The sequence below is a fragment of the Phycodurus eques genome, chromosome 8 (genome assembly GCF_024500275.1).
Source record: "Phycodurus eques isolate BA_2022a chromosome 8, UOR_Pequ_1.1, whole genome shotgun sequence".
Taxonomy (NCBI): Eukaryota; Metazoa; Chordata; class Actinopteri; order Syngnathiformes; family Syngnathidae; genus Phycodurus; species Phycodurus eques.
The window spans coordinates 11,027,487-11,053,000 of NC_084532.1; the positions used below are offsets into that span (position 1 = coordinate 11,027,487).

The following is a 25,514-nucleotide window of genomic DNA, read 5'->3' on the forward strand; positions in this document are numbered from 1 at the left end:
ACAGGTGTCATTCTTTGGTGAGAAAAGAGCACCGTTTATTGCAAGTCTTTGATTGAAATAGTCAAACTCCAATGTTGCACAAGGACAAATACACACACACACCTGATTAGTTGTCTTTGCAACCAAGTTGAAGCACCACAGGTAGGAGGGACATCATAATTACACACACATTTCTATTTCCAAAGAACCAAGCAAGACCTTTTGAGTTTGGCTTGCTGTATCTGGGAAAAATATAATACTTCATATTTCCAGCCAAGTGGCGATGTATGGACTCAGCTGCGCAGTTTAGGGCATACACAGATTACTTTTTTAGGGCAAATTCAACAGTCAAAGTGTTCTGGTGTTTTCAATCATATAACATCTTATGTACAAATACAATTTTTAAAACCATCACTGGTTCATGACACGCACACAAATATATAACACATTCCAAACACACAAATCCCACTTCTGGAATACCACCCTGAACAGCATTTCTTGTCTTAAATAAAACACGAAGAATAAAAAATAAAATACAAAACTGAAGCAGCAGAAATAAGAACAGCTAAAAAGGTAAACAGCTCCTTAGACCCCTAATGTGCGACCCAGGATTGGGGTCCACGCTTCCGAAAACATATTCAAACTGATCCTGTTTTAAGGTGCCATGCGGCCAGAGAAGTCTCCACCAATGGACAGCTGGTCGAGAGTTGTCGATTGTCACTGAGGCAGGGAGCAGCGAGCGCCTGATGACGTGCTAACAGGCGTTGCTCTTTAGGTGTTGGGTTTGCAGGGGCTTCACGTGATACTCGTAGATCTTCAGCGCCGGGCCCAGCTTTATTGACAGGCCCGTCAACACGTCATTACGTGTCATCAGCAGCAGTGACTTGCCATCGATTTCCTGTCAAGAAATGAAGACATTTTATTCCCATTGACAACCAAGTTTCCTTTCAGTAAATGGAGGCAGGCCCAACCTGATCTTGGAACGCTGCGGCTTGCTCTTCGAACCCTGTTGCTTTAAAGTAATTGACAACGTCAGCAACCACCCAATTGGCTGGATCAGGAAGCTGGCCATTCTCCGCTGGGCTACAGAGAGAGTAAATCCTTCATTACAAGATTAAACATTTACTATACTCTGAAAAACATGCGGAAAAATGCATGGAGGAATCCTAGTCTGCTTCCTGACTACTGTCGAGGCGCCCTTAAGCAAGGCCACTGACACCCTGGCTAGGAGGTGCAGCACTGCTTGCGTGCCCCTTTCACTCTGATCTCTCTCCTGTGTATACCTGTATGTGTGTGATCTGAGTCTCTGTGCTGTGCAACACAAAATATGCAGAAGGGTGTAAATATGAAATGATATTTACTTGAGGGATTACAATAAGTATAATAAGTTAAAAAGATTGGTCTTTCTCACAGTTTTGAGGTTCTCGGTAAGACTCTTGGCTCCAGCCTGCGTCTGTGGAATTTGCATGTTCTCCACATCAAGCATGAGTTTTGTTTGGGTACTCAGGCTTCTTCCCACACTCCATAAATATGCATGCTAGGTTCACTGAAAACTAAATTGTCCAGAGGTGTTCCCTGCGATTTACTGGCGACCAGTCCAAGGTGTACTGCGCCTCTCGCCCGAAGTAAGCTGGGACAGGCTCCAGCTCACCTGTGACCCTTATGAGGATAAGCAGTAGACTCTTCCACCGATCCGATCGGCTACACCGGATCAGCCCATGTTTTACATTTCATAAAAATTTAGTCATCGGCTTTAATGCCCTAATTTCCTAGGTCCTATGTAACGGTCGATAGAATTTGTGGAAAAAAAAACATCCCGGTGATGATACAACTCAAGCTATTTGGAATCAATGCAATACTGCAGTACCTTGCGGGGGAGCATCTACAAAATGATTTAACACGACACAATCAGTATATCTGTCCAATGCAGGTTGTTTGTTCAACAGAAAAAGAAGAGAAAAAAGAACAAATTCGCAACTGAGAGATCACTACACCGATGAGTTTGATGACATCATCTCTCTTGGACTGTTTCACACAATTATCACTTTGCATGCTTACTTTCAAACACAATTGAAGCTATTATAAGAGCAAGTTAACAAGAAATAAGGGCGCAAACATGTTTGAGGACGTACGTGACGAGTGGCGAGTTTGTGATCATGTAAAAATGTATGGGCTCATCCATCCATCCAGCCATCCATTTGGCTACTTGGGGGGCTACTTGAGTCATATTCTTTGTGAGTAACAGCACTCTTTCTTTGAGTACAATTTTTAGCTACTGTCTACACATCCCTCTGACTGTAAATAACAAGCACACTCTTCTCAGTAATCTGAGACTGTACCTTTTGGTGTCAACAGAACCATTTGCCTTGTCTTCCATGACGGCTGTAACAAAACAATTGGGATCCATTATGACATACCTGTCAACCAATGCATGCTCGGAAACATTAAATTAATTTAAATACACCTCAAACAATGACTATACACTTCGTTGTCACAAAACAGCGAGTATGCAAGCAGAAGGTAAAATCACTCAGCTATTATTAAGCAATTACAATACTCTGGCTAAAAGGTAACTTCTCTACGATATCATGTTGTACAAACGCGAATGTACAGGTTTTTACTTACAGTATACGTTGCAATTAAATTTCATCAGATTGTTTTTCTTGTCGATCTTAAAGAATGGTTGACAGGTTAAACATCCATCTTTTTGTAGTCTTTCAACGACTAGCCGTTTCTATCGGAAAAAAATTGACAGGAAAGAAGTGTTAAGAGGAGAAATGTAAAGTAATGACAAGCAAACAAAAGTGCACGAGGAAATCAGAGGATCAGGAATAGTATAACAAAGCTACTATTATCTCTGTATCTAAGAACGCAACGAGATGCGGTATGTGAAAATGATGTCCCTAAACTCACATTTAACAATGACAGTTGAATTTAAAAAATAGCAAAATAGCATCAACGCAAACCCTCCCGCATTTCCATTGATGTCAACTAACTTTAATAGCAAAATACAACGTGGCCCAAATTGCAAAACAGTCAGAATAAATAGAAAGTGAATATCACATACTGTAGCTGCCTTTTCGCATTTATCAAGCTAACATAGACAGTTAGCTGGCTTTGCTAATACAAAAATCGAACATTTTGAATTTGTCCTTTTTTGACAATGAACTTACGGATGACAACAAAAGTTCCTGACTTCCCGGGGTGTTTTACCGGCAAAAAACCGGAAGATATTCATTTGATAATATCAAAATTATTCAAAGGCAACTAGCTCTTTATCGTCATAGCTTCCTTTGCACACGTCACTGGAGAATCATGGGAAGTGAAGTTTATTTCATCCATAGAACATGTGCTGTATTTTATGCATCCGCGATATCGAGCTAAATACGTTGTAATTGGACATTGGATCAGCCTTTTTTTCTTCATAAAAAGTATTTATTATTGTGACATATAATTTTGTTACATAAAATCTGCTACAGCAAAGACAACCCCTCTTGCAAACACAAAAGAAAGTGAGAAAAACATGTCATCCATTTAAATGATATGCAAAATGTCCCACAACCTAAAGACAAAGACAAGTCAGGATGATTGAGCCCACGGTGTGTGTGACTAACTCGGGAGAACCCAAATTGACTTGTTTATTCAGGAGTGAAGAGACTCGGGGGAAAGTGCCATTATATACATCACATATATGACAAACATAATTTTAAATAGGTTCTTAACGACTCTTTGTACGTGGATTTCACACAAAAATAGTTTGTGGCAGGGTTGACACACAAGGCTTTTTGGACTGAAACATGCTGAAGATCAAGGTGTTCATTAGCAGACCATCTCCTAATGTAAATATCATGGGCGCACAACAGTAGACTTTTCTGCTTAACCCTTTTGTACCAAACTATTCACGTAAAGTTGACGGACATGTATTCAAAAGCAAACCAACTTAAAAGGGCTACAGATTTTACACTGGTATGAGACAAAGGTGTCTATACAAATCTTCAGGGAAATTAAATTATTAAATGGATTAAATGTTCTGAAATAATATAATTGGCTGCTTCGAGCAAATAAAAAGCCCAAGCAAAAGCTTACAAAACAAATTTGAGTCGGATAAAATATGGCATTAAGTTAACCTATAAAAATTATACTATCAATGGCTCACAACCTGTTTTTTAAATTTTTTACTGTGTAGTTTAACTTAACCGATCTACATTTTGTCTCCTTTCCAGGGCATTGAGTACCAAGTCATTCAACATATTTGCAAACTAATGTAAAAGAGATGTTAACAGTTGCTTAATTTAAAACATTTCTCACACCTGACCCTTTGCCCTGTAGGAAAATTGGCCTCGGTTGTGGAGCAAGGAAAAGCCAAACCTTTCAAAGGACTTCCATGGTTAACTACAAGGGTTAATAGAAATACGGCACAGCATGAAAGTTAAACAGATTATACTTATACTGTAACTACAATGACAACTTTTGTCACTCTGGAGGGAGGCGTGCAGAGGCAAGAATTTCACTTCAGCAACAATAATGAGGGATACCTTGTACACAGGAATCCTTTACGCACACACCCAAAAAAAAATCTAGGAGAAATACAACTGTGTGAAGAACAGTTTAACACAAACGATGGAACATTTTTTAAACATTTAAAACATCACATCCAAGAGGCTCCAATTTTGTGTTTCATACTTTGCTGCTTCAGTTTGTGATTCACATTACTTCTATGTCGTTGTCATTAGTTGGAAGAATCCTTCTACAATAAAAACAGAAGTTCGAAAGAACATTATAATTATTGACTTTTTGCACACATTATTGACTTTTTGCACACATTTGGTTTATTTTCCAATAAGTCTCTAAATGCCTTTCCTCCAGTATATACAGGAAATGTGGACATTTTTTGTAATTATTATTTGAATCCTGACGCTGCATTGATGAAAAACAAATATGGGAGTCGCTGCCCCTCACCCTTGCCCATGATTGTTGTATTCATATTTTTTCACAGACATGATCTTGAACAATTTGCAAAAAAGCAAGCAATTATCACTGTGTACATCTGATTGCACAACGATGGAAATACTATACGTTATTCCTTCAGTAAGAAGAATAAAAATGTCATTAGATTTTAATTGTTAATATTTGCCATCATGTGATTGTACAGGAAAATGCCGCACCAATAAAATTGATAATACATTCAGTGCTAAAATATAACGACTAATAAAATATAATAAATGATAGGAACAGCTTGAGGGCACTCTACCCTGACACTGTTGTACAAATGTAACAAATGGATGAAAAATAAAACAGCGTCAGCTATAACAAACCCAAAACAACCAAAGCCAATATGGCATTGACATTTTTTCTTGTGAATATGCTGCTCAAGCACAATTAGCATTTGAAAATCAAAAGGAAAAACTGCTCCTTCAGCAACATTCAGAAAAATCCTGCATCAAAGCACTCGGAACATTTCTGGATGTGCGGAAAATCCCACCTGCCTTCCTCATTTTTGCCCTCTTACCTCAAAAAGGTATTACGTACCTTAAAAATATCCCCTTCAATTGCAGTTATTAAATATCACATCAGGTCTGAGATACAGTACAAAAACTTCTCCAATGACTGGATATGGTTGTAACAATGCTACAAATGATGCACTACATCATCATCAACGGCAAAATTCGTCTTCATATTAATACTTCAATGCCCATCCATTTGCTTTAAAATTTAACAGTGCAAAACAAAATAAAAAATAAACCCATCTAATAAAAATTTCAGAAAGTTCTTCTTGCCCCGTCCAACATAATTTGGCCATCATCCTGTACTATATTCACAAATACACATATGCCTAAAAACGACAAAGTTGGGAGTCTTAAATTATTAATTATAATAAATAAACTGTAACCATGTACCTTGATGTCAGCTGTCAGACTGTCTAAAATCCAGTCCACCTTTCTAAAGAAGTGAAAACTTTTTTTTGGTAAACTTTCTGTGACGAATTTAATACTAACAGCTCCAATATTATTACCTACAACACACATTCCGTTTAAAATGAATAGTCAGCTCAAAATGAGCTTGTCATGTGGCCATACATGTGCTTCTCTATAATAGTCAAAGCTGCAACAAACAGCTAAATGTATCGTAGCTCTTCACTGTGTGGATTGTTCTTACAAAAAGTGCTACCTTGAGCCATTCACTCAGTCAGTCACCATTATGGTACTGGTTCAAGTCCATCCTGTTAAAGGAAAAAAAAAAGGTTTCCATTGCACTTGACAGCCCCATAGGGTCATTGGTTAATAAACGGATGTCTGCGGTGTAACCTTCATGTAACATACACAGAACTTTAACTGGGCACACAATGTGAGAAGTCTGTTACAAGCCTGATTTCGATTCCTCATCAGCCGGCGCTAGTCATGCAGTATACAACGAACATTTGGCAGCTCCTGGCCTGGTCATACAAAGTCAACTGAATTTCCGTTGGCCACAACAGTGATCATCTATTGTTGAAACTGAGTTACAACTAGATTTATTAATAAGCGTTTACCCCGCCCGCTCTGCACCTGTGCAAAGTTGTTGATAATGTGAGTCTCACAAAAAGTCAAGAGATATTTGGCTTTCGGGTAAAATTTCAGGAAGAACTGGAAATTAATCAACCTTTATCGGTGTACTCAATTTGACTATTAAAATTTTGAATGAAAATTTTGAATTTTGAAAAATCTCTCACTCATACCGTTCACATTCTGGCATCATGAAACCAATACGACACCTAACAACTGATCGTTGAGAGGCTTCAAACAGGATGTTCTCCGATGGAAGGGCTCAGTAAACAAGTGTCGCAGAGTGTCATCATCAAGTTGGAACAGAGATATAGAGACTGGAAGAGTCACAGAAAGGCAAAGAAGTAGACGTCATTGGAAGTTTCCATGGATACAACGCTGGCTGAATTTTGACGTTCAGCTCCTTGTTAGAGAACATGGTTGTGCAAAAATTACTGAAACAATGAACAGTTAGACATGTGCATTTAAAAGTCAAATGAATTTCACCTGAAAAACATTTCTTTCAACCGAAAGCCGAATATCCTTTAACTTTTTGTGAGTGTGCACCTGTGTCTCTTTTTTGATATTTTGGTGCAGATCAAGGCACAGATGACATGGGAAGCACGTTGTATTGTATTGTTTTTTTAGCATCAAAATTCCAAGTCTACAGCAAGTTGAAACCTGCAATTTTCTTCTCAATTTGTTTGACAGTTGGCAACAACAAGCATTTCTTATGCCTGCCACGACCTGAACCTACAATGTGAGCACTTAATTAGTTAGCTTAACTCATGTGTAGAACGAGTTGGGATAAAAATCAAACAGTAAAAACTTAAAATCATACAGTGTGTGCCCAGCTTAAGGGTATCCAAGCAGGTCCTATTCATTTTTGATACAAGGGTGTTGGTCACCATTTTTCGGGAATCCAAGCCAATTTATATGAAGGTGTGGTTTACCAGGGTTTGGGGGAAAGAGGAAAGGAGGGTAGATGTTACAGACCAAAGTTTTAGACATTAATAATTGGTTCTTGTGTGGTGCCAAGTCACTTGGCAAGCACTGCTGTGGTGCCCTTGAGAAAGGCACCTCAAACTGTCTGAAGGTGTGCCTTCACTTCCTGCATGCTAACACTGACAATAAGGGGCAAGCCCAAAGATTTGGGGCCCTGAGAAAAACAAATTAACCCTACCACTTCAATGTTGAAAATGAAACATATTATTTTTAAGAGACACCTTCCGTCATGGTCCTCTTTATGGTGCCCCAGTTCACAATATTATGCCCAGGAATCATTGTGTGTACTTCTGGACTATGTTCATGTAACATGTTGAATATACATTTATATTTATTTTATATTAATTTAGTAGTTTTGAGAATGATAAGCATATCGGTGGCTCCAATAACTTGTAGCTGTGCGTGAACAACAATGGTGTTGACTCATCAACTTTCAGTGTCAACTAAGCTCACTTGGACCAAATTATTATTTTTTTTAATTAAACCAATAAGCAAGATATTTCCCACAGCCTTTCCGTACAAGCCACCAAGACGCTGAATGATGACGTCCAAAAGAATAAGAAATCTGTGCAATATCAGATGCTACCATGTATCACCACTTGTGACACTTATGAATAATTTGGAATTATGTTATTTGCAAAAATAACAATTCTAACTAAAATTGAGAAGTAAAAAATTTAAAGAAAAAACGGTACAAAAGCTGAGACAATGGTCTCATATTCTTGTGTTGAAACACAATGGCGTGTCTGCATATAGGCTTCTGTGCTGAACAGCATGTAAGATCATGGCATAAAGGACCTCATTCAGCCGTGTGTAACAAAAGAACAGAGCATTTGTTTCGGACACATTATCAGCCACAGTTCCCCCTTAACCCCGTAGGAGAGTGCAAATATCCCAAAACAACATGTGAGCCCTGATGGGACTCTCATCCACTGACTAGAATTCAGCAAACTCTTTTGCACACTTTTCTGTTTGTGAGACACGAATGTCCTCCTCTTCATAGTCGTCAAAGTTGCTTGTGTCTCCCGGTCCTCTGCACTTGGGTAAGAAGGGTGCTTCAACCTAAGAGAGAAGTTTAAGTTAACTGACAATGCATAGGTATACTATACAATTCTAATTCTACAGTACATGAAGGCAGATGGGAAACAATAATTTTCTTACCTTTCTCTCATATATGGCAATCCAGTCTGTTGTGGAAAACCACTTGTGATTTTTTATGTCATTAACGCCATTTTTAAGATTTCCGAATCTTTTTGTCAAGTCCACCTGAAGCAGATTTCTCAGCAGATCCTTCAGGTCGGAGCTGAAGTGTGACGGGAAACGTACCTACAGGAGCAAACACAGTCAAACCAAACAAAGTCAAACAGGTGCAAAACGTTTTGTTTTGTTTGACAACATAGTCAAGCTGATGTGAAATTCAATTCTTGCACCTTTCCAGACACAATTTTCTCATAGATCTGAATGGGCTGATCAGCAAAAAATGGAGGGTAACCAGCAGCCATCTCATAGATAAGGACTCCAAGTGCCCACCAGTCCACAGCTTTGTTGTAGCCCTGGAAGAGGAAGGAAATATTCACTCAACAACTAAGATGGTTTGTCTTCTATGGTCTGAATTATGCCATTTTTAGATATCTTGGTTAGGTTGTCTTGAAGTCATCTCTGTGATAAAACAGACAGCCATACCCATCAAATCAAACAAATCATTATTTCATTTTCTCACTATCTCGTTGGATTATGTCGGCGCACCTAATGTTGTGATCACTGCTAAACGGTGTGACAGTCAACAATCAATATAATTTCCTTATAATGGGAATTTGAAGCAACTTCAAGATAAAGCAACTAATCTATTCAATTCAATTCAAATTTTATTTATATAGCACCAAATCACAGAAGTTGCCTCAGGTCACTTTACGCATAAAGCAGGTCTAAGACCACCCTCTTCACTCATTAAAAGACCAACTGATGAGCAAGCACTAGGCAACGGATGCAAGGAAAACCTTCCTCTTGGGAAGAAACCTTGAGCAGACCTAGAGTCTCTCAACTTTGGAACTTGTTGGTTTTTAAATTTAACAAACAAAATATTCAATACAGTTTACCTTGCTGAGGATGATCTCTGGAGCCAAGTACTCTGGAGTTCCACACAATGTCCAGGTTCTGCCTTTTACTCTTTTGGCAAAGCCAAAGTCTGTGACCTTGGGTGGAACAACAGAAACACAATGGAGTTCAAGCATGTACACATGATGTTCTTGAACCACAATATTTGTATATCCTGACAGATTGTTGGCTGTTTTAGTTTACCTGAATGTACCCATGTTGATCAATGAGCAGGTTTTCAGGCTTTAGGTCTCTATAGATGAGGTCTAAGGAATGAAGGTACTCAAAGGTGAGCACTATCTGAGCTGCATAAAATCGTGCGTGGTGTTCACTGAAAGAAGGAATGGAAGACAGTTGGGTGAGTCTACATTTAACCTAATTGTTTACTTTCTGTAAGTGCCATCAATAGAGTTATTTCATTTTTCTACATTGACAGGCCATAATGGCTGATACAGAACTGGTGGTAAAATATTTAATAAAGTGGAACATTCTAACATTATAGTGACGGTATGTATAAGTTTCACTTAAGCATATTTTTGTGATGACAGAAGAATAGTAATGACGGCAAAGAAGAAAAATGTGATGATGACCGCATCACAGCAAACTGGACTTATTGGGTGGAACACAAAAGTGGAAAAATATGGTTTATAAACTTGACACCACCGATAAAGAAAAGGACATTAAACTCCAAAGCACAATCAGTAATCTCCCTCTGCACGCTAATGACTGCATCTGTCACTCAAGGTTGAGTAGCACAATATGTATCTACATTTGACTGTTTTCACTATTTATTTTTTCATACTTACCAGTACTTTTTACTCTTGCACTGTATGACAGTGAAGATTTTGAAAAATGAAGTCTTTATAAAAATTGTTTTATCTCAAATTAAAATTCTCAAGAATGTTAAATGTTAAAATTGAAAAGTATATTCTATAGCCAAACAAGCTGGAACAGATAGTGGTCGAACATAGACCATAGACGTTCCACAGCACCTACAATGTTATGTAGCATATACCTGAACCTTCCAATGCGTCTGAGGTGTGAGAACATCTCTCCACCCGGCACATATTCCATTATCATGTAGAGGTTTGAGTTGTCCTGTTGAACAAAGAGAGGAAACAGTGGCACAGACATGCAGGCCAAATAAAAGCTTGCATGCAGAGGTCAGCACCCACCTTGAAAGCGTACTCCAATCTGACGAGAAATGGGAAGGAGACGGCCTGCAGTATCCTCTTTTCATTCAGCGTGTGTTCTATCTGTTTCAATTTCACCACCTGCCGTACCAAGAGGCAGCATGACACAAGTGCATTGTCTTTATCACCCACTTGCGTGTGGCACTTGCATTACATCTGAAACTACCATCTACAGTTGCTTTTAGAATTATTTTTTTTTAGTTGATAAACCTTTTCCAAGATGAAATTCAAGTACTTTTTAAAGTACTTTCAAGTATTTGTTTAAGCTTGTGCCACATTTTACCAATAAAATATATTAACACAATATATGAACACTGTCTGCGGGCCAGACACCACCTCTTCTGTCCTCCGACCACCTGAACTCTGACGCCCCGCAAACATATAGATCCACACACACACACACGCACACGCAACCACAGTCACACTAGACTCAGGGTCGCACTAGCCACTTTAGCGCATTGGGGTTTTGTCATCTAATTTATAAATGTCTTATTTGCCTTGGTTCTCTGACCTTGGCTATGTTGCACACATCACCTGATCTTTGATATATGCACATTCAATTAATAATTTTTTATACTGTATATACAATAATTTATTTAGCTTTTATATTGATATTATTTGTACTGTCTTTTGTAGTACTGCAGGCCCTTGAGTACCGTAATTTCAATCCTCTGTATGTTTTACGCATATTGAAGAGTTGACAATAAAGTACCTTTTAAAAAAAGTACAAACTTTTTTTTTTTTTTTTTTTTTATTTTTTTTTTTTAAAAGTACTCAAAATGTTTACAGTAGCCTCTCAGACATTAAACATTTTGGCAAAAAAACTGGGAATGGCTGGCGACCAGTTCAGAGTGTACCCCGCCTGTCGCCCAGAGTCAGCTGGGATAGGCTCCCACATGCCAGTGACCCTAGTGTGGATAAGCGGTACAAGAAATGGCTGGATGGATGTAACTATAATAAAACTTAAAATGTTACTTCTAAAATGATTTGAAAAGTATTTCTTCTTCCTTGCCCCGGTTCGCCACTGCATGTCATTCTTTTCCATGTAAGCCAAACTCCTGGATCCTCCTCTCTAACGCCAAATCACTATCACCTCACTATATCTATCAACCACCTCTTGGGTCTTCCTCAAGCTCTCTTGCCTGGCAGATTCATCCTCATCATCCTTGTACCAGTATACTCACTCTCTCTCCAAACATGTCCAAACCATCAAAGTGTGCGGTCTCTAACTTTGTCTTCAAAACATCTAAGCTTGGCCGTCCCTCTGATGAGCTCATTTGTAATCCTATCCTACCTGGTGACTCCGAGAGAGAACCTCAACATCTTCATTTCTGCCACCTCCAGCTCTGCTTCTGGTTGTCTCTTCAGTGACACAGTCTCTAATACGGACATCATGGTTGGCCTCACCATTGTCTTATAAACTTTGCTCTTCATCCTAGCAGAGACTCTTCTGTCAAATAACACACCTGACACCTTCCTCTACCCTTCCAACCTGCTTGGACCGGTTTTTCTCACTTCCTGACCACACTCACCATTGTAGTAGTAAAAAAACAACAACAAGTAGGCTACTGATGTAGGAGTGCGTGGTGATACTTAGGATAATGTGACTCAAGTAAAATTAAAAATTAGTCTTCCAAATAAGCGCTTGAAAAGTTGAGTATTCAGTGAAAAAAGAAAAAAAACTACTGAATTAACTGGTGAGTAGCTTGTATTTCATTATTTATTAACTCGTGCATGAATGTCATATAATTCAAATATATCATACGACTGTATTACTTCAAATATTGTGCCATTTGATGGTTTGTGCTATACAGTTTATCATACACCCTCATATTCATATACACTCAATCCGTTAGCCTGTCTAAGGCATTATGCTTAGTTTGACAGCAATAGCCTCATCTTCTTTCGTAAGACAAAGCTGCTTAGTTATTTTAAATACTCAACATGTAATACTCTCTTGTTTTTTGTTTAGTGTCGCAGTACACTTCAACCGAGAGTGGTAATAAAAATCCCGAAGCCTCTTTTTTTTTTTTTGAAGAAGAAGAAGAATTGTTTAGTACCTGCCTAACCACTGGTTGTTGTAATCACCATCATCATCATGTCGTCATATCTAATTTTTTTGCGTATAAGTCATGCCATAAAATAGCCCTAACATCATTTTGTATCTTGAAAAACTTGTAAGTTAGGTCATTCATCTCTCAAGGTATCAATGTATTGATAGTTTAAACCAAAAATATACCGAAAACTATGATGCCTAAATACTTTGATAATATTTCAAATGTTTACGAACATTGTTGTACCCTTACAAAGATGGTAAATGATTTTAAAGCTGAGCATGCATGATGGGATGGAGACCTTGGAATTCCAGAAGTTTAGGTATGAAAGTCTCATGACTTCTCTTTCTTCCTAAGGGTGGGAGGCATGCACGCACGCACCCGTTGTACATCACAGCTTCAGTGGTGTACAGCCTCGCTCCAAAAAACAAGTCCAGACCGAACTCAATGGATCACTTACCCTGAGTCAATTGTGTGACTAGACTTGTTTGTCCGTTTATTGACCACCCAGGTGGCGTGGAAAAAAGGACGCTTCACACAGGCGTATAATTAATCTTTTTGTCAGAAGTGAACCCTGGAGGTCTCCAGAGAATTTAAGTCACTATATTTATGATTGTAAGAACAGAGAGTACAAGGATGAAAAGAATATCGTACTCGAGTAAAGTGAGCAGAATAATTGCTTCAGAATTAATGTATATGACATTGTGTAGATGTATACATTGAAAGTAACAAAATAATGTGAAAATAAATGTCTAAATATTGTGTCAGCAGTGCTATAGGTTAAAGACTGCGCATGCATAGAAACACCTTTGAGGCCGGTCGTGCAGAAAAATTAGGCTAATGTATTTGCTATGCTTTATAAGAACATGGAATACAAGTATAAAAAGTCACTCAGTCATCCCACCTGTAAATAGTCTGTTGACATAGGGTTTAGCCATTTGACCACGTGTGAGTTTCAAACGAATTGATTGATAGAATGTAAACATTATCATGAAATTTCGAGATAGATATGCTATGGATTAGCGAGCAAGTGGGGTATTTTACAAATTTAAGAATATGGTCTTTACCAGTTTTATATGACTGAATACCATCACAACATGTTGATGTTAATGTTTTTCTTGCTTGTTGTTATTTTTTAACACTTTTAGTAAAGCTACAGCTTGATACTAAAGCAATCATACTGCGAGAACTAGGCTAAAGAGGCTAAATTGTGTGGATACATTACCGTGGCAATATCCATCCATCCATCCGTCCATCCATTTTCTACCGCTTATCCGAGGTCGGGTCACGGGGGCAGTAGCTTTAGTAGGGACGCCCAGACTTCCCTCTCCCCAGCCACTTCATCCAGCTCTTCCGGGGGATCCCGTGGCAATATTTCGATGATAATATCCCACTGTAGTAATAATTGGTCTAAAGAAACTCGAGATCGGATGTTACTAAAGTCAAACTATGACAAGAAAGACGTGCAGAAATACTTACTTTTAAAAAGTAATCAGTCTATTACAATATAATGTATCATGCAACAATAATTTAGAGACACTGACTGAATAATGGTGTCAATATATCGATTTGACTTAAAAGCGATGGACTATGACATCATCTATTTTGTTTTGTTTAAATAATGTAAGATCGTACTGTAGTAAAGTGGTTTAAATGAAGCAATAGTCATATATATGTGTAGGAAATATGCATAAACTGTTACAAAACCCCAACCCTAGTTAGTTGATGAACATAAAAAATGATAAAATATTGTAATATCTTGTAAAGTGAATAGATTAAATGCTGATATGTGAATAACTGTAATTAAATACTGTGACATTAGTGCGACAGATCAAGAGTGCGCATGCGCAGACACGGCTTCGAGGGCCGTCCTCTAGCAAAATTAGGCTGATGTATTTGCTATGGATAAGAACATAAAGTACAAGGCTGAAATGTCACTCGGTCGTGTCCCTGTCGACATATCGGCGCGTCGCATGACCCTGGGTGAGTTTCAAATGAATTGATAGATTGTAAACATTATAATGATATTTTGAAATACACATGTTATGAATTAACGAACATGTTGATGTCTGGACAAGTTGAAACACGGTAATATCCTTTCTGATTTCCGGTCACACCTTCCACACTTCTGGCAACAACAACAGATGGCATCACATCCGCTAATGTCACCTCCGATTTCCGGATTAGGTTCCCGGCAAGAACACACCTTCCGGCACCACACGATGACGATGACATCACTCCCGGTACATTTCCGGCAACATGTGATGATGTCACATCTGACTTACTTCCGACAACAACACAACTTCCGGCACCCGGTGATGACATCACTTCCAGCCATCCATCATTTTGACAGAAGCTGAATAGTATTATTTTTCCCCCCCCGTTTCCTTCACCAACATGTCCATTACAATCTGCACCAATCACGACTCTCTCTCCGTCTGGTATGATCAGAACTACTAAATCCAGCTCCTTCCAGAATTTCTCTTTCACCTCTTTGTCACATCCTGCCTGTGGGGCATAGCCACGAACCACATTATACATAACACCCTCAATTTCAAGTTTCAGCCTAATCTCTCGATCTGATACTCTTTTCACCAAGACATTCTTAGCTAACACTTACTTTAAAATAAACCCTACTCCATTTCTCTTCACATCTACACCATGGTAAAATAATTTGAAACCAACCCCTAAACTTCTAGCATTATTGCCTTTCCACACACAATATATCAACCTTTCTGCTAATCATCATGCCAACCTATTCCTGAGCTTTCACAGACCCAACATTCAGCGTCCTCACGTTCAGTTCTAGGCTCTGTTCTTTCCTCTTCTCTTTCTGAGTAAGAACCCGCTTTCCACCTCTCTTTCGTCTTCGACCCACAGTAGCTGAATTTCCACAGGCGCCCTGTCGGTTAATGGCATCGGTGGCGGATGTTGTTAACCCGGGCCACGACCCATCCGGTAGGGCTGCATTTTTATCTGAAACGTTTTTATATGTTTTTAAAAGGGGAAGGTTAGACTCCTGTAATTAATAATTTCTAAATCCATGATTCTCAATGAGGACATGGTTAGAAATTGTGACAAATCAAAAGTTGACCAGCCTTCTGGAACATATTGTGGTTAAGTCACAAAGGTCTGCTGTGTTTTACTTTTATCATGTGATAGTGTTCTAAAACAAAGCTACTGGTAAATTAAAAATTAAATACATTTTAGTTTATTTCATCAGATAGCAAGTTAATCAGTTTTAAAGCAACTGTCTTAAAATAAATGTTCCTAAATTAAACTAAGTACTTTAAAAGGCTTTGATTAAAATGCCAAGTGTAAAAATCTTGAAAATGCAACATTTAAATGAAAAAGTAGTTTCAAAAATTCAAATCACCTGTTGAGAACTATGATTTGAGGATGTATGCGTACACTTCATTAGGTAAACATACTGGCCAGTAAAATTGCCAAACGCCAGACCCTAACACCTTCTACAACACTATTTTTTTATCACAATGTTTAGCACCTCTCAGGATTTCAGTGATGACAAATTATAATAAAGAATGCATTAGGATTATTTTGAAGTTGTCTTTAAGAATCAATTCACCTACTTTTTGTTTGTCCAAGACCTTCATGGCGTAGAACTGGTTTCCTTTATGCTTGACCAGCAACACTCGGCCAAAAGAGCCAGTTCCCAGAGTTTTGAACCTATCGAAGTCGTCCAGGCATGTTGTGCTCTGAGAAAACATGTAGTCTGTGCATATGAAAAATGCTCCAATTCTAAGTTTGGGTCACCTATGAGTTGATGGTTAAATTTTTTTTAACATCCAAGTACAATTATGCAATCAGCTTCCTTTTATCTCTGGTGAAATTTGCACAAGAGGAAGTAGTTATGTATTATCTCTCAAGGTATCTTCAAAGACTGTTGAGGCAAGAGAAATCTAAATCTGATTAAATAATATCTTACCTGTGGTGGGCACTCCCATTTTCTTAAAAAATCTTCTTTGGCTTTAGCTAAGAACTCTTTCACTAAAAAAAGACAGCACAAAACAAAATGTATATATTACACAGCCACATACTGTCGGTTAATATCAAAGAACATTTAGGGTAAAGTGCATTTTAAGGCCAGGCACATTTCAGTTACTGAGGAGGAATGACTACTTGATAAAACAGTGGGGGGAGGGGGGGGAAGACTCTTGAACAAAAAAAACACACAGCTCAACAGGAAATTTAAGTGATGCAAATAGCTTTGGTAGGCTTGACAAGATTGGGCAAATTTAAAGAGAAGCTGTTGTGCATCTCTTTAGGAAAGAGCTGAGAGTTAATAACAGAACTATGGGCAGGCTTGGGGTAGGAGAGAGACAAAATGCAGAGCGTAACAGAGACCACAGTGCAGGCATTTGAAGGAATATTGTGAAAGGTCACATCAGACATGAGAAATCCAGAGTCACAGTCACTGAAGGGCTGCCAATCATGAATATAATATACTAAATCTGATCTATAGGGTTAAATTGAACCAAGCATCCACACTGTGACTGAAGATGTCTCAGAGAAAAATTAGCATACCAAAAGTCTCTACAAGATCGCCAAGGGGTTTTCAGGAACATTGAGCCACATGGATGGAAGTGATGAGGAAGAAAAAGAGAAGGAGAAACGCTGATGAAGTGTCTGAAACAGCAGTATTTGTGATTCAGGTGGATTCAATGTAACACAAAACAGAATGGCATACAGTACAGTGCCGTGAAAATGTATTGGCCCTCTTCTGAAATTCTTATATATTTTTTTTTAAGTTCACTTGGGTTATATTTGTCTGATATTTATATTTGTTTGATGATCATTAACAAAGTGGGGAAACTATGCAAAAATATAAGAATTTCAGAAGGGGGCCAATACTTTTTCACATCACTGTATATGAGAGAAGACGGCATATACCGTATTTCTCGGACTATAAGAGGCACCGGATTATAATGCGCACTACCAATGAACGGGTCTATTTTCATACATAAGGCGCACCAGATTATAAGGCGCATTAAGCGAAACAAAACAGTCAGATAAATCACTTATACACACACTATAATATTATGTTGAAGCAGTATTACTCCGCGAGGCTCCTCAGTACAGTAGCCGTAATGCTCCGACAATCTGGCTTCGTAGCTTGCCAAAGTCATACTAAAACATTTTGACAGATTTGTACCACATAAAATCGGTTCGAGGTCAGTAAGCACCACCGGAATTCATACATATGGTGCACCGGATTATAAGGCACACTGTCAATTTTTGAGAAAATTTAAGGACTTTACGTGGGCCTTAAAGTCCGAAAAATACGGTACAGTACATCTCCTACCATCTGACACAAGACCCGAAACGACTATTTTCCTCCAACACCTCTGGAAACACGAATAATAATAAAAAACTGTCAAGTATTTTATGTAATGCGAGAACAATTATTGCTTTATTGTTTGCACATTACAACAGGTGAATATTTCTGCCAAGAGGGTGTTTAATAGTTAGGTAGGATTAGGTCAGGCGCTGATCTGATTACACTGGAAAAACATCACAAAAACAGCAGACACAAAAAACACATTTACAGTAAAAAAAACAACAACAAAAACACACAAGACAATTATGAACACAAAGAACAAAACAAATGATTTTGAAACAAATGTTAAATGGCACTCAGGCAAATTGGAATGTGACCAATACTACGGCCTCTTTAAAGTTTCACAGTTTCACACAAAGTCAGCATACTTTGTGAGATTAGCCAGTGGTGGTTTCACGCGATCGGTCAGGATAGGAGGGGCTGAACATCTCTTGCTCGACAGGGAGTCTTAAAATCTCTTTAACACATTCCTGACCAAAAAAATAAGCAACGGCTACGTTTGAGACACAAACACAATCAAACTATTGACAAAAGAATTATGTGTATGTGATGAAACAGTTACCAAACAGTGCTAAAATTTAAGTTGGTTAGTATTACCGTGGCGGCATGGTGCTTGACTGGTTAGCACATCTGCTTCACAGTTCTGAGGACCGGGGTTCAAATTCCGGCCCCGCCTGTGTGGAGTTTGCATGTTCTCCCCATGCCTGAGTGGGTTTTCTCCAGGTACTCCTGTTTCCTCCCACATCCCAAAAACATGCACGATAGGTTGATTGAAAGCTCTAAATTGTCCGTTTATATGTGCCCTGCGATTGGCTGGCGACCACTTCAGGGTGTACCCCGCCTCTCGCCCGAAGATAGCTGGGTTAGGCTCCAGCATGCCCGTGATCCTAGTGAGGATAAGCGGTACAGAAAATGGATGGATGGATGGATGGATAGTATTACAGTTTCATCTCTGAGAGAGTTTCATCTCTGAGAGAAGCACTTGTCTTTTCGCTTCTCCTATCTGGTTGCGCACCACAACAGCAAGCAAAGAGAGAAAGAAGATGTGAACGGTAGAAGAGAGGATGCCAGTCAGATAGTGAGGAAGAGTAAGAAAGCATCTGACTCATAATTTATGGTGGTATGAAAAATGCCGGAAGGCAGCCAACATACTGATAATGTTTCGCCAAAAAGAGTACGAGGGCAGAAGTGTGGGTTAAGAGCAATAGCCATGTATATACAGTACATTTTGAGGTCTTGCATACATGAACATTAATTTTGGGTGCTACAATGTGCAATTTATGATGGGCTAAAATGAATGATTTAAGAATATACAGTGGTGGTTTGACTTAAGAGTGATCCAACTGGTGAGTTTTTCGAGAGATGAGCTGATTTTTTGCTTCGACTTTGAGAAAATTTTGAGATACAAGCGCAAGATGGTGGCAGTGAACACAACTCAACTCAGTGACAGGTATATATTCTTTATTCTCTGCAAAGAATGACTAATATATCAGCAGCTTACTGAGTCACACAGTTGTGAAACTCTTCTACCTATTTTTATGAACGTCTGTAAAGTGGACGCCCACTATTCACAGGGGGAAACAGACCAGGCAGGACCGCGAATACCAAAACTGTGCAGATAATTGATGGACATTAGTTAAAAAATAAATGAATAAACTCCCAAAAACTCTTAAATAAGCAGGGATAAGCCACCAACAATGTTTTCGGGGTTGATTCCTCCTCCAAAAAATAAATTTAAAAATAAATTTAAATAAATAAAATGTCCCAAAAATTGGAAAAGGGATTGGAAAAAACAAAAGAAAAAAAAAGCTAAATGGCGAGTCTGCAGGGGTCCACTGTATTATAATGCGCTCCCTGGTGAGCACGAAGAAAGGAGCCGAAAAATGAATTAATCATGATGCACAAACTGTTAAATACTTCACAATCTACTTAATTATGCTAGCACTGTATGTTTTTATAAAGTACAATTGTCCACTACAATTTTTTTGGGGGGGAGGAGGCAAGGATGAATGGTATTCATTTTTTTAATTTTTTTTGCATTTCTTTTAGCAATATCATGATCATACTGTTAACTTTGGTACTTTTGGTCAGTATAATTGCGAGGGATGTTCCGATCCAACTTTTTCACTTAAGATCTGATAGCGATTTTGCAGCCTTGAGTTTTGTCTGATACCAGCAATAATCCCCATACATACTTTAATTTCTCATGTATATTGCAAATGTTTTCCCCCAAAAATTGTCAAGTCAATAATGCGCATTCTTTAATATTGACTATCATTATTATTAATTATTTATGTATGATTATTATTATCCTCATCATTATAGGAGAAAATGAAAGACTCACTTTTTAAAAATGTATGCCGCCATCTAGAGGTTATGAAAAAGCTGTACACTTTCATTCCAATATACCACCGCCACCTAAAGGTTATGAGAAAGGTATAGACTTTCATTCTAGAATGCCACCGCCACCTAGAGGTTATGAAAAAGGTAAGTGTATCCTACACTTTCCTTCCAATGTGACAGGGGTACATATGATTGCATATATGTACAGTTGTGCTCATAAGTTTACATACCCTGGCAGAATTTTTGAAATATATATATATATATTTTTTTTAAATACAACTGAACAACAACCATCATAACTTTCTTTATGGTTATGTTTTGTTTAATGATAATGCTTTTCTGAAATGCTTGACAGTTTAATTTGAATTGTCACGAGTGGATTAAGGCTGGACCCAAGAGCAGGCGGAGGCTGTGAGGTTGTGATGAACAATTTATTGAAAAAAGAGAATGGAAATTGTCCTTGAGATGTGCTGGCGGGTTGTTGGGGCAGAGAACATGTAGCAGGCGGTGACGAGGACAGGCAGCTGCCTTTGCGGCGTGGTGGCAGAAATTCACTTGGCGAGGAACACTGAGGGAACACTGAGGACGAGGAGAAACAAGAGGTTAGAAAGATGACGAGGAATTAGGGAGTTGTGGGCGTATTCAATCCACGGGAGGAATGGGCTCCAGGAGGAGGGGTTTTGTGCGTTAACACAGCGGAGGGACGAATTCCAGGGACCAATTCGCGTGCTCCATCTGGCCGTTGGTCTGTGGATGGTATCCCGAAGACAAGCTGGCTGCTGCGCCCACCGCTTTACAGAATTCCTTCCAGACAAGGGAGGAGAACTGAGACGATATCAATGGGGATTCCGTGGCATTTAAAGACATGTTGGACAAGGAGGTTAGCAGTTTCAAAGGCAGATGGTAGTTTGGGGAGTGGTACGTAATGAACATATTTGGAAAAGCGATCGACAATAGTGAGAATGATCGAGTTAGCTTCAAAAGGGAGTAGGCCAGTAACGAAGTCCAGAGCGATGTGGGACCAAGGGTGACTTGGGATAGGCAAGGGACGCAGCATACCAGATTAGGTCAGGTATGAAGACTTCCCTGGGCATAGATGGAGCAGGCTTGGATGAACTCCCGGGTGTCTATAACAAGGCTGAGCCACCAGAAGTGCTGCTGGATGAATTGAATGGTGCGGGTGATGTCGGGATGACAGGTGAGCTTGGAGTTGACTGAAGGACGTCAGAGCGTGCGGAATCGGGTACAATCAGACGGTTCGGAGGTCAGGTCTTGGGATCCGGGTCGGGTCTTTTGAGCCTCTTTAACCACCTGTTTGATCTTCCAAGTGGCAGTTCCAACGAAGCACGAGGAAGGGGGAATGGATTCTGGTTCTGCAGGGCTGGAGGGGGGTGAGTAAATCAGAGACAGGGCGTCAGGTTTGCTGTTGCGGGAACCAGGGTGGAAGGAGGTACTGAAATTTAATCTGCTCAAAATGAGGGCCCAACGATCTTGTCGGGGGTTAAGGCGTTTGGTGGAACAGAGGTAAGCAAGAATTTTGTGATCAGAGTTGAGTTGCCCGAAATCTTGGAATGCTGCCGGGGTCCACTGAAAGGGGGATCTGGTGGATGTAAGGCTGGCGAGTGGGGATTACGACCATGCTGTAATTGCGGATGAAGCGGCGGTAGAAATTGGCTAATCCGAGGAAACGTTGTAGTTCTTTCTGGGTGGTGGGAATGAGCCAGTCAATGATTGCTTGGATTTTGGCAGGGTCTGGTTGCAATTGTCCTTTGGCAATGATGTAGCCTAGGAAATGTATGGAGGAGAGGTGAAATTCGCATTTTTCGGACATACAGACGGTACGAGGATGTGCTGGAGGACTTGGCGTACATGAGTGCGGTGTTCTTTGGGGGAGCGGGAGACAATTAGGATGTCGTCCAAGTAAACAAAAACAAACCTGTTTAACATATCACAGAGGACGTCATTGATGAAAGCTTGGAAGACTGCGGGGGCGTTGGTTAATCCGAATGGCATGACCACGTATTTGACGTGTCCGAAGGGGGTATTCCATTCATACCCCTCTTGGATACGTATGAGGTGGTAGGCATTTCGTAGGTCCAAGTTGGTGAATATCTGGGCATTGCAGAGGGGTTCAAATGACGGATCGATGAGGGGTGGTGGTGATTTACTTTTTAACGGTGATGTCATTGAGTCCACGGTAAAATAAGAGCAAGTAAATACAAATAAATTACATGCTCAAATAAAGTGCTTAACTTCAGAATAATTATTTGAAAAAAAACTAACAAAATACAGATAATACTTCATGTTTTGATCACATGGGTAGAAGCAAAATCATGCATTGTAAAAATGCATTATATATAGAAGGGTTTTCCAGAATTTTGAGGTCAACTTTGGGGGTGCGTATTATACATGGATGTGCATTATACATGAGAAATTATGGTACTTTGCTTATTGTGTAGTATGGAATATTAGAAAAGGCTTGATCAAGTGATATTACTCAAATGGAGAACAATAATCAGCAACAGTAGATATGAGAAAAAACTGACCCATTTATTATTAACCAATGGGTTACATAAATTAACGTTGAAAATAAGAATGTATTACAATTGAATAAAATAAAATTATACTAGAAAATCCTGAAAAACTATTTCAATAAAACCAATAATAAAAAAATCTACATTGTACTGCACAACACACAAATTGCAACATAACCACTGATCAACTTAAAACCTAAGCATAGTCTACATTTGAATCGCTTCAAGGTCAGAGGACAAAGATTTTTTAATTTTTCTGGATCTCTCTAGAACCCCTTCACAAACCACATCTGCCGTTTCAAAGTGATTATATGGCAGATATACAGCAGTTAAATCGATAAATATGATGCAGAATGCACCTTCTGCTTTTTGCTTCCCGCGCCTTCCTGTCTTCGTCTTTTTCCGGCGCTGTGACGTCACACAAGCCAAACATCCCGTTCATTCGGCATTGTGTGCTATTGTTCCATGCGGTTGTTACCGTCCTCGTATATTTGTTGTCATATGGTTTAACGATGTCACAATGGTTTATTGTGCGGCATTTGGTTGTACAAATGGTTCAGGCAGCGGCAAGAGTTTTTTGGGGCTTTCCAAGTGAAGAAGGAATACGTGAAAAGTGGACTATTTTTCCTACGGCCATCGGGACCTCCACCACCAGCAAGAGAACTAAATCTCGCAGCAGTGAAGCGGCGCAGGCAAGAGGTGAGCATTTCCTTGTATATACCAACGACTATTATAGTTACTATGCACTGGGGAGTAGGAAAAAAAGACCCACACAGTACTTTTCAGTACTGTTGTCTGTGCTTTTGCCTATATGACAAGCCAACAGACACACGGCAAAGACTTTGTGTGCGGCGTGTTATAACGCTACTCGATCGAGTGGCACACAATATATTATTACTGCATACTATGTAAAAGCTTGTGCCGTGTCACTGAAACATATATGAATATATATTACGTATAGTTGTGCTAAAAAAATATTGGTACCCCTGGGGTAGCATTATTTCAAGCCATGAGTGTATAAAAAGACATGCTTTTGACATACAGTCTCATCGAGCCAGTGGCCACTCTCATTTTCTGTTGTACAGCTGCTACTTGGCTGCTCGTCGTCGTCACTGTCTGATCGGCTCAAACATGTACGCTTTGATGATGCCAAGTTCAGTTGGGTGCTCCTGTACGTCGAAATCCTCCTCCTCCACATATTCCAACACGTTGCTCGCCATTGCATATAGTGTGTAGCGCGCTGTGTTTGTCAATTGCAACGTCACTTCTGGTGGCCCTTGCGGTGGGTACAGTAACCACACCCCGGTGTCTTGAGCTTCGGGTATGTTCGGAGAGGACTCAATATGCGTCATAAAAACCTAATTTTTAGCTAAACTATGGTTGATAACTTGCTGGAAGTTACGTGCATGTATTACATAACATATAAACAATGCAAATATGAATTTGAACTGACCCCATAACATCTTTGTCATCAGACCTTTAAATAAAAAATAAATTATAAAACCATGAAAAATAACCTCAATAAATAAATACAAATTATACTTTTAAAGTGCAAAATAAAGTTCAATTCAGTCATTATTAGTGTCAGTATATTGTGGGAAAAAAAATTGCTTTCTCCATATGTGAAGCAATACACTTTTGAACTTGATGCAACTGAGAATAAATTTTATTGACAGTGTCGTGGCAGATAGGAATCATGGAGTGAGATTCGAGGTGCTGAGCTGTCAGTGTGTGTGCGTTGTTGAGACTGCTGTTCCTGCTGTGGATGTCTTGACCTCTGAGGGGCAGTGTGGTGCATGCAATGAAATACACAACAGCAGTAACAAACAAAGTAGAAGTCACGATAGAATATTGTTAATATAACTTTTTTTCCCCCTCAGAGTTTGAAGAATATATGCCAGAGAGTATCGTTATAGTGGCTGTTTGTATGCGTTTATGCAGTGTTTGTGTACCAATATTCATTATTTTGAGAGATACACCGCAATTTCTCGTGTATAATACGCACGCCCAAAGTTGACCTAAAAATTCTGGAAAACCCTTCTACCTATGCATAATGCATTTTTACAATGCATGATTTTGCTTCTACCCATATGATCAAAACGAAGTATTATCTGTATTTTGTTAGTTTCTTTCAAATAATTATTCTGAAGTTAAGCACTTTATTTGAACACGTACTTTCTTTTTATTTACTTGCTCTTAAAAAATTCACAGCCCTACGTTTTTCTAGGAAATGAGAAAACCCACCGTTGTACTCATACTGTAAGTTTGATTATCCAAGCAGAATTTGTAAGATGGGTACAATTCTTTAAAGAAGGCCAGGCGAAACATTACATTTTATTTTAATGGGATTCAAATTAAAATGTCGTGCATTTCAGAAAAGCATTACCATTAAACAAAACAAAGAAATGAATGATGGTTGTTGTTCAGTCATA

General features: G+C 39.1%; 2 protein-coding genes across 6 annotated transcripts in view; both read right to left on the minus strand.

Moving 5' to 3' along the window:
• Positions 1 to 25: 25 nt before the first annotated feature.
• Positions 26 to 3,259, minus strand: samd13 (sterile alpha motif domain containing 13). Of its 4 annotated transcripts, none has more exons than XM_061683829.1 (5): positions 3,153 to 3,259; positions 2,605 to 2,713; positions 2,319 to 2,361; positions 951 to 1,062; positions 26 to 877 (listed from the first exon to the last, which is right to left on the minus strand). In XM_061683829.1, exons 2-5 carry the CDS (start codon positions 2,627 to 2,629, stop codon positions 734 to 736), a joined length of 324 nt encoding a protein of 107 aa, XP_061539813.1. In that variant the 5' UTR covers positions 2,630 to 2,713; positions 3,153 to 3,259; the 3' UTR covers positions 26 to 733. The 4 variants fall into 4 exon arrangements, with proteins under 4 accessions (XP_061539813.1, XP_061539815.1, XP_061539816.1 ...); XM_061683831.1 differs by having other exon boundaries at positions 3,047 to 3,259; XM_061683832.1 differs by lacking the exon at positions 2,605 to 2,713.
• A 4,695-nt stretch (positions 3,260 to 7,954) lies between these two features.
• prkacba (protein kinase, cAMP-dependent, catalytic, beta a) overlaps positions 7,955 to 25,514 on the minus strand; it is a 22,050-nt gene continuing 4,490 nt past the window's right edge. For both annotated transcript variants that reach the window (XM_061683105.1, XM_061683104.1), the window contains exons 2-10: positions 16,793 to 16,854; positions 16,437 to 16,562; positions 10,775 to 10,873; positions 10,615 to 10,697; positions 9,804 to 9,930; positions 9,602 to 9,697; positions 8,936 to 9,058; positions 8,667 to 8,831; positions 7,955 to 8,567 (exon numbers count right to left, since the gene is read on the minus strand). In XM_061683105.1, coding sequence (XP_061539089.1) covers positions 8,442 to 8,567; positions 8,667 to 8,831; positions 8,936 to 9,058; positions 9,602 to 9,697; positions 9,804 to 9,930; positions 10,615 to 10,697; positions 10,775 to 10,873; positions 16,437 to 16,562; positions 16,793 to 16,854 — 1,007 coding nt within the window. In that variant the 3' untranslated portion in view covers positions 7,955 to 8,441. The remainder of the gene's footprint in view (positions 8,568 to 8,666; positions 8,832 to 8,935; positions 9,059 to 9,601; positions 9,698 to 9,803; positions 9,931 to 10,614; positions 10,698 to 10,774; positions 10,874 to 16,436; positions 16,563 to 16,792; positions 16,855 to 25,514) is intronic.